At 36.8% G+C, this 10,000-nt stretch overlaps 1 protein-coding gene across 6 annotated transcripts in view; it reads left to right on the top strand.

Moving 5' to 3' along the window:
- The window catches only part of ATP8A (ATPase phospholipid transporting 8A1), a 355,359-nt gene that overhangs the window by 199,830 nt on the left and 145,529 nt on the right, over nucleotides 1–10,000 (top strand). Inside the window, exon 1 of one of the 6 annotated variants that reach the window (XM_068351767.1) lies at nucleotides 674–2,860. The exons of 3 other annotated variants lie outside the window; for them this stretch is intronic. In XM_068351767.1, coding sequence (XP_068207868.1) covers nucleotides 1,132–2,860 — 1,729 coding nt within the window. In that variant the 5' untranslated portion in view covers nucleotides 674–1,131. Of the gene's footprint in view, nucleotides 1–673; nucleotides 2,861–10,000 lie in introns of those variants that run through there. 2 more of the 6 variants (XM_068351770.1, XM_068351769.1) reach the window with 2 other exon arrangements.

The following is a 10,000-nucleotide window of genomic DNA, read 5'->3' as shown; positions in this document are numbered from 1 at the left end:
GCACTCATCGATTGCAGCACTGGAGTGTTCTTGGTGTAGCCATGGTGTTTAAATTTGAGAGATCATTGGTGAATTGTAGTGTTAGTGGAAGATGTGTAAATCCAAGGGTTGTTGAGTTCTCATTCTGCTGTGTGTTACTTTCCTTGGATTATATCATATTTTTATTCTTCTACGTATCTGCTTTGGATTTACTATAGATATAAGTGCTGTAGTTCGCAAAATCTGGAACTATTCGCTTGACTGTATAACCGATAAATTCCTCCCTGTGCTTATTCCAGTTTAGCTTTTATGTTGCTTCTAATGTCTGCAGACTTTTCTTTGTTTTATTTTGTTAACTCATGTCATCCATCTTTGAACACAACCACCTCTGTGATGTATTGCTGGATTATTGAATGAAAACGTGTTAAGGAACCAAATATACACAGACAGCATGCCCTTCTCTCTTGTGTTTACATACGATCCATGACGTCAGTGTGATGTGAAAGTGACGTCAGAGGGATTTCAAAATGATGCTTATAAAGTAGGGTCTGCTTTGATTGAATCTCCAAAAGTTTCGTCACGTGTGTTCATGTATTAAGTTCAGCTCATACAGTGATTCTATCTCTTAACGATGAAAACAACAGATGTGTAGAAAAAAATTAACCTACTCTTTTCAGAAATGGAACATTAGACTCCACGGAACATTGATAAATATATGAAAATGGAGGCCGTTGTTGAATACGAAGAGTCATATGTTGTGGTGTTACCAGTGCCTGAAGTGGGGTTTGAAGTGCCTGTCTTTAGAATAAAAAGGTTTCTTGGGATGGAACTGATGAAGAGTTGTGTAAAAGTATGTAAATTCAAGGGCCCTCTGTGTTAACGTATCTGTGAATCCTTATGTGCCTGCACCGAGGCAGCTTCTCATAATTTAGCTAGATATTAAGATTGGTAACTGTTGGTCCTAGAAGAGCAATCCATGAATCGGATCAATCAAATGCAGATGTGTGATATTTGTGTACATATACGATACTTGGGCTTGTTTAAGATTAAGCCTATGCAAATAGTTGTCAATGGTTAGAAAAGAAACAGCTGCGAGTCAGGCCGCTTCATATCGTTCTGATGTGCATCAGTTTCAGATGATCCACATCAGCCATGATTTGTGATGCTGATGATTCTGAGGAAAAAGAGAAGCTGACGCTTTATCTGGCAGACTCGCACAATGATCTTCGGGATCTGCCGCAACTCCGTCAGCACGGGCCAGGGCACGATGCTGATTGTCAGCATCGATGGCCACATGCCCATGGGCCTCAATCCAATGGTGCCTCTGGACATGTGTCGATGGAAGATGGCCATTTTGTGATAGATAATCCGAATTTTTCCTGTGAAATGGACACAGACCCGTATGATGACTGCACCGACAGTGGAGTGCCAGAAGATGCCCATCATCTGGGTCATCCGGTGCAGTATGCGGAGGATCATTTGAGGCATCCTTGTTCTTGTAATCACACTGATAGAAATTTAGAAGATGAGAGCTATTCAGAAGCAGCTAGAACCTTCCAAGTCGACTCCTTACACGAGATATCTCCTAACAATGTCTTCCCACATGGTAGCAGTGAACATCTTCTCTGTGAAGCTTCTGAATCAGATTATGCTGAAACTGGCATTCATGATCCGTCCTCTTATTACCATCCAAATGTAGTCGATGACCCACTTGGCATTGCAGGTTGCCCAAATAATGTACAGGAAGAATACTCTGATGAAGATCATTACCATCCATCTTTTGAGAATGCCCATGTTCAAGCTGGTAATTATTTGTTAACTCTTGGAAAGGGAGCAGTAAAGCAGTCAGTATTGGCTACCAGTGCTCGAGAGAGGAAAGGCATCGAGCAAGAGGAACCTGCAAGTGAAATTTTACAAAGTGATCATTATAAGTCGACTAGAAATCTGTTATCTGATAGCAGAAGCCTACCAAGTAGCGATTCACAATTACCCCTTCCAGAATCAGCATCACTTCTGACTGAATACTTGTCACAGACACCTGATAGTTTACCTGATGATGCATCGCACAGGCCCGATGATGCCATGCTTTGGCAGCATCACCAAGAAGCTGCAGCAGCACTTGGCCACCAAGAAAACTGCTGTTATAGTGGAATGCACGACACTGTCGAAGATTACCCAGCCGGCCTGGAGTCTGTAGCTAGTGGAGGAATTGACAATGGCGCCCTTGAGCATACTGATGAAACAAAGTCACATGCTGGTTACGAGACAGGGGCACTTGGTGATAACGTAAAGGCACAGATCTCCAGCACACTAGCTAGAATAGACAGTACCCGTGCACAGTTCAACCAACAGAGACGCCCTTTTGGTAATGGTATTCCAGCAACATCTGGATCGTCTGCCTCCTCACCTGGTGAACAAGTTAAACCACCTGTTACCTACAGGAGAACTTTTGTACGTAGCAGGCAATCATTTACCGAGTCGTTGAGAGCAAAGATGGCTCCTGTAAAGGATTATGTCTTTGGTGAAAACCGTAATAGCTATGTTAAAGATGACCAGGGCCCAGACGAAGGGGCTCCCTTGGCCAGACAAGAAACTATGATGGAAAGTGTCAGAGAATATGATGATATTAGTGTGACAACTCTCTTAACCATGGACACCTCAACCCCAACCAGGACCCGATCTCAGAGATCCCTCAAATCCCAGCGGTCTCAGAAATCACAACAGTCTCAGCGGTCACAAAAATCTCAGAAATCGCAAAAGTCTCAGAAATCTCAGAAGTCACGGAGGTCTTGGGTGAGTGTGGTGTCCCGAGGGTCGAAATTGTCCAATCCTGTCACCTGCCTAGAGCCTCTGAACCCTGGAGAAGCATCCAACCGTTCAGGTATAGCACACTTTATACAGACCTTTTCGCTTTATCCAAACTGTACCCTTCGTTCAGTCCATGTGCATTGTGCAGACTTTTTGATTTTTGCTTTATCTGAATTTGACAGCTCAGGACATGTATTTTTCCAGACTTTTTATTATACAAACCGGACACTTTATCCAAGCCTTTTACTTTATCCAGAGCTTCATTTTATATCCAAACTATACACAATTCAGGTCATGCCTTTTATCCAAATCATATTACCCCTTCCAAACAGCATACTTTAGTAGGCATTTTGCATTGCCCAGACCATTCCATTTATTCATACCATACACTTGGTGTAACCCTAGTTTTATTGAAATATTTTGCTTTATCCAAATTGTGCTCTCATACCAGGGCTTACGCTATTAAATTTTCATTTTTCCAACCTTGCATTTTATTCATACGTTCACCCTTGCCCAAATCTGGTATTGCCCATAACCTTGTTCAAACATTGGCATTCTCTAGCCCTTGCCCTTTATCCAAACACGCCCAAATCTGGTATTGCCCATAACCTTGTTGAAACATTTAGCATTCTCTAGCCCTTACCCTTTATCCAAACATTCTCCTGCCTAAAGAATTAATTGTGACAAAAGTTTTAGCTTCGTCGAAATCATTTGCTTTGTTCGCACCACGTGCTTTACCTATCCATTTTCTGTTTATCAACTTTTCGTTGTCTGAAGATTATGCTGCGTTGTAAACCTCTCACTTGTCCAACCCATGAAAGTTTAACTCATCTAATCCTTTTTTGTTGTGTAAACTTTGCTCATTGTCCAAACGTGTATCTTATCCAGTCCATTTACTTCATCGAGACGTTTTACGCTGCCCAAGCCACTTCTCAATGGATGTTTGCTAATTACTTCCCTTGCTCTTTTCCAGCTGCCACAGTTCTCTTTCTTTATTTTACCAGCTCCAAATTATTTCAATTTACGTTATTTATTAGGTTTTGTAACACATGGCATATTAATTGAACATGTGCTCCATCTTCTGAAGTTTGTTACTTGATCAAAGTAGATCAAGACCTTAGGCATTAATGTGTGGGTTTAAGACATTGAACCAATGTATATGAATTCTTCTTGATACGACAGAAACATATAATTTTTAATATTTTTCAAATATACTTTATATTGTTTTGTAACCTCATTATAGTTTTAAACTTGATATGTACTCTTGCAGAGTCTAATGCTAAATCCAATATTTGCTCTCTCTCTCTCTCTCTCTCTCTCTCTCTCTCTCTCATAGTGGAATACAAAAATCATATCTTGCAGCTAAAAGTATTTTTCTCTCTCTCTCTCTCTCTCTCTCTCTCTCTCTCTCTCTTCTTAATGAAGTTGATTATCCATGTACTCCTTACCCTCATTAGTTCATTACTTTTATTTCCACTGACGTGCATTTTTATAGTACCAATGCAAGATATCCCACTGGCTCGCCTATTTTTAGCCTTTCCTTCCTTAGTTTCAAATCCATAAGTAGAATTTTGCTTAAATAGAATTGAAATAAAAATTGTCCAGCCATCCGTGGAGGTTAGAGAGGTCTCAGAAATGTTCGATTGGAATGGGCAAGGCTCTGCTTAATGAAGTCCTTCTTTCTTTTCAGTTCTCATTCTCATGGAATGCTCCGAGCGAGTTGAAGCGATTATGTCCTCTTTTCAAAGCTCTCTCTCTCTCTCTCTCTCTCTCTCTCTCTCTCTCTCATAAAGTGGAATACAAAAAGTATATTATCTTGCAGCCAAAAAAATGCGCGCGTGCTCTCTCTGTCTCTAGTAAAATATATCATCTTTGCAGCCATTCTCTCTCTCTCTCTCTCTCTCTCTCTCTCTCTCTCTCTCTCGTTTATATTTGTATTTACATGTAAAAAATTCTCCCCAAAACCTATTTTGGGCTATATTTGAATCTCGCTAGAGCTTGTGTGAAAAAAGAACTTTTGATTGACAGTTCGATATTCAGTCTTTTATTCAAGGAAAGATAGAATTATTGCATTAAAAGCTTATTTAATTGCAATATTTCGACCTCTCTTATTATGACACTTTTTGTCTGGAATTTTCTTTGACGAAATTAAAGGGCTTTAGATAGGAGGTTAGCCTCTGCGGTGAATGGTTACTCATGACACTTTATGGAACCACGAAGGTTATGTACATTCATGGTTTTAGCCGTAAACTGTTGTACGACTCTGGGTTTTAAGTTGGTCAAATGTCCTTCTTTTCTATGATTAATAGTGTACGCGACTCTTCAAATATGACGGCTAAATATTTAGATAGATATACATCTGCAGATTCAGTTTTTCCCACCCCCTACCCGAGGGACGAGGAGAGTCCGAGTAGTTATACGTCTTGAAATGACGCTGTGCGTGACTGGAAATATATATATATATATATATATATGTACATATATATATATATATATATATATAGTGTGTGTGTGCGTGCGTGCGTGTGTAGCCAAGAACTTGCTCTATATTATGTAGGGGAAATGGGTGTATATGTCATTGAGTTTATGAATTATTTAAAAAAAAATAGAGAAATTGTTATCCTTTGTAAAGTTTACATTAAATCTCTATTCGTGCGTTTAACTTTCCGAGAGATTTACGGAACTGTAAGTGGGATAATATGAAATCGGATGACAAGAACCCGGGTTTTCTTGTTCTTCATTTTTTTCTTTTTTTATGAATTAAAAAAAATTAAATCGAGAAATTGTTATACATTGTAAAGTTTACATTAAATCAGTATTCGTTCGTTTAACTTTTAGAGGGATTTGCGGAACTGTAATTGGGATATGAAATCGGATGACAAGAACCCGGGTGTTGTTCTTTAATTTTTTTCTTTTTATTTAGGGAGAATTACCGAAAATTATATTGGTGGAATTTCTTCTTGGTCATTGGATTAGTGTGTGCATTGTATATGCAATTACGTTCATTTTCTGCAATTATTTTTGTTTCTTTTACATGCATTCGCATGCATTCACATTATGTATATACTGTACACTATTTATTGCAGCACGGACTCCATCTTCTTCATTTTTATACAGTTCTTTAATGCTCTTGTTTCAAGTAGAATTTTTCTGTTTCAGTGTCGCCGACATTCACATTATACATATATTTTCATTTGTTTAAAACACGAAGAAGCTACTAATAAATTATATTATTAAGTGCTTTAATTGCATTATTTTCATATGTACGGTAAAACATAATCTTTGGAGACGATACAAGAAATTTTCGCATTTCAAAAACCAAGAAATGTCAGTACTATTATCAGTAACACCACCGGCTTCATACTATGATTTATGCATTCATATCCTCTCGACCCTTTTATTATTATTATTATTATTATTATTATTATTACTACTACTACTACTACTACTACTACTACTACTACTACTACTACTACTACTACTACTACTAGCCAACCTACAACCCTAGTTGGAAAAGCAAGATGCTATAAGCCCAAGGGCTCCAATAAGGAAAAATAGCTCAGTGAGGAAAGGAAATAAGGAAATAAATAAATGATGAGAATAAATTAACAATAAATCATTTTAAAAAAAAGTAACAACGTCAAAACAGATATGTCCTATATAAACTATTAACAACATCAAAAAGAGATATGTCATATATAAATTATAAAAAGACTCATGTCAGCCTGGTCAACATGAAAACATTACATGTAAATCTTGTCGTAAACGAGTTGTTTATTCCATATGAGGCTGGTGTTGGTGTTAATGCTTACCCATCTCTTTTCATGAAATTAAAGGTAGTTACTCATCGGGAAATTGGGTAAAACAATTGGATGATAAAACTGATCTCATGCAGTTACAACGTGAGGGAAGCTCTCACCACTCTTGTGGGGGAGAAATTTAATTCTTTTGAATGCGGCATTTGTGTTGATTCTCATCTATCTATCTATCTATATATATATATATATATATATATGTAAATATATATTATATATTATATATTTAAATATATATAAATTATATATATGTATATATATATAAATTATATATGTATGTATATATATAAATTATATATGTATGTATATATATAAATTATATATGTATATATATGAACATATATCACAAGCACACGTTATTTATATGTATATATATATATATATATATATATAGTGTGTCTGTGTACGTGCCCGCTCGGGCTCTCGCGTTAAATGGAGATATAGAGGTGAAAATTGAAACCTTTGATAGTTTCAGTAACTTTACTGTTGGTATTGAATTGCTTGGATCATTGTTCTATTTATTTTCCTTCATATTAAACTTATTTGTTCGTTTGATATTGAAAGATCAGCTTCTTCAGGTTAGATTTGAGTCTTTATTTTTATCCGTTAAAGCAGGCTTTTGTGATATCAATTTCTTTTCAACACCAGCAAAAATATGTTGGTTACCTTGTGAATTTGTTTTTGCTTATGTATAATACTTACACATATTTTAACCTGTGTTTAACGATCTTACCTGGCCTTGGGCCCGAAATTCATAATCCAATCCAATCCGATCTTTAACAACGGTAAAAACAGTATGGACTAATAGATAAGACTCAATAATAATGTAAAAAAAAAATAATTATCGAAAAACTTATTTTTTTTTCTGGGAAAACAGCATAAAGGAGTTGAACAATCTTTTTAAAACCTCGCAAACAAAAGAAGAGACGTGGACCCCGGGATACTCATTAGACTCTTACTGCTTGCTTTTGTTTACCTTTGAAAGAACCGTTTTCTTCCTGTAGGAAGTTTTTCCGCTAACAGAAAACGGGTATTTGTCAAACTTTCTGATAATGATTTCAGCTCATTGCATTTGGGACACGAATGATACGAAACTCAGTGAGGTATTACTGATAATCGAGATAGCAGCCATTAGGATGTAATACAAAGATTGGTTCTAAATGTGTTTTATGTATAGCGGGGAGTTCTGCTCTCTCTTTGGTTATAATGTTAATGCAGTCATTTGTCATTTAAGCCCCAACCCTCTTCTCCTCCCAGCCTTGGAAGGGATTGAGGATATCATCAAATATCACTGGAGCCCTACGTAAAGGTTGATATTTGATACACTAGAAGATAACTGGTAATATTACTTGACTCTCTCTCTCTCTCTCTCATCTCTCTCTCTCTCTCTCTCTCTCTCTCTCTCATTATGATATATGCTGCTTACCTTTAAATGGCAGAGAGAGAGAGAGAGAGAGAGAGGAGAGAGAGAGAGAGTCTGGTTGGTGGTTGGTAAGTTGAGTCTTTGGATTACGTATCCTCGTGAAGTTCTGGCGAGAATGTTTGAAATGAGCTGGGCCTGGCTTGGACAACGACATATTTGAATTTATAAGTTTATTGGCTGTACTATAGGATTGCTAATATATATATATATATATATATATAATGTGTATATATATATATATATGTGTGTGTGTGTGTATATATATTTAAATATATATATATATATATATGTGTGTGTGTGTGTATAATATTATATATATATATATATAATTATATATATATATATATATACACATGTATGTTGTTACTTATATATTTTTGTATTGGGATTATTTAACAGATCAGAAACTGCGTCTTTTGTTTTAACCATTGAACTAAGATATTCGTCAAGCTCGTTAAACTTAAAGTAATAATAATAAATTCGTAATAGTGTTGAATAACTTACTAATGTTAAAGCTTCCGGCTCGTTATATATCCCACAAATATGCTATGGAGCTTTTCATGTCTTCTGGCAGCTTTGAAAATTCTAATGTTCTGAGAGAGAGAGAGAGAGAGAGAGAGAGAGAGAGAGAGAGAGAGCATATTCCTGGTACCATTCACAAGGGAGAGAAAGCCAATCACATAAAGACAGCCATATAAAAAAAAGACCTCTCTTCGTGAGAGTAGTAATGTATGACCTACTTTCAGTAATGGGGAGTGGGAATAGCTTGAGCCTCGCGCGGGGGGGGGGGGGGGGGGGGGGGGGGTGGTTGAATGGTGTAGTGGTAGAAGGAATGACCGTGGGGGGGACACGAGAAGGCTCATGATATATACATGGTCTGGGTTGGTGTTGAGAGTAGCCGTGCGGTGGTAGCTAATTGGTAGATACTCGTAACTAGAGAGAGAGAGAGAGAGCTGGTAAATTGTAATACTACGTATTAAGGTTTAAATAGATTGTTTATATTAAGGCCACCTAATCCAGTTCTTAAATTTATTATGTAGATTTCATTAATTATTTACTGTTGGTCTCCCTTCACTCCCCTGCCTTAGGAATTTTCACCTTTCTTTGTTCCCTGTTTTCTTTACCCTTGCCACTCCTGATATAGTTTGTTTCACTCTTCTCTTTTATTTTTATTTTGATAAGTTTTGAATCAGAAAAGGCAATTTTCCCTTTTCCTTGTGCATGTAAAATCTAAATATTTAAATTTCCTCACTAAATCTTTTACTCACTAAATCCATTTTACAATAAACCATAAGCCTAATGACGTCCATTTAAAGTAATATTTGGAATCTTGCTTCTATAATCTAAATTCGAAAATAGATTCTCGAACTACTTTGTAAAGTATGATGGGTGCCAATTTTGTTTTGAACTTGAAGAGTTAGTCTTTAATGTGGCTCACATTCGCAACTTATTCAAATGCTTTTAGCCTACTAAAAACTATTTTTTTTTAAATTCCAAAGTTTATAATGTTAAAGTCTTATTTTAGTTCCAAGTTTATAATGCTAAAGTCTTAATTCGATTGCACCAAAGGGGTACGCTGCCTTATTTTTATTTTATTTGATTAATCTTAATTTTCTAATTTTGTTTTAGATATGCTTAGACGTGCCAGGCGTCCAGCTTTTTTTCTTACTGAACCTAATGCCTAGTTAATGCAGACCACTCAAACGCCTATAAGTTATTCCACATCATGTGATGGCCGCATCTCTCTCTCTCTCTCTCTCTCTCTCTCTCTCTCTCTCAAAATGTCACTGGTTCCATGAAGTGATGCTGACCCAGTTACGTAAAAGTACTCTTTCTGCCGTTGAACTAGGCAGGGAATAGAAAAGACAATAGACATGGGCAGCCAACTTACTGCCTAAAAATACACCATTGTAAGGAAAAGAACCTTGATAAGATAATCTCCATTCTATCGGGGGGAACCATTCATTGGATACTT

This window comes from Palaemon carinicauda, chromosome 28 (assembly GCF_036898095.1).
Source record: "Palaemon carinicauda isolate YSFRI2023 chromosome 28, ASM3689809v2, whole genome shotgun sequence".
Taxonomy (NCBI): domain Eukaryota; kingdom Metazoa; phylum Arthropoda; class Malacostraca; order Decapoda; family Palaemonidae; genus Palaemon; species Palaemon carinicauda.
The sequence above is the reverse complement of the archived record's forward strand: the minus strand, read 5'-3'. Positions and strand labels throughout refer to the sequence as shown.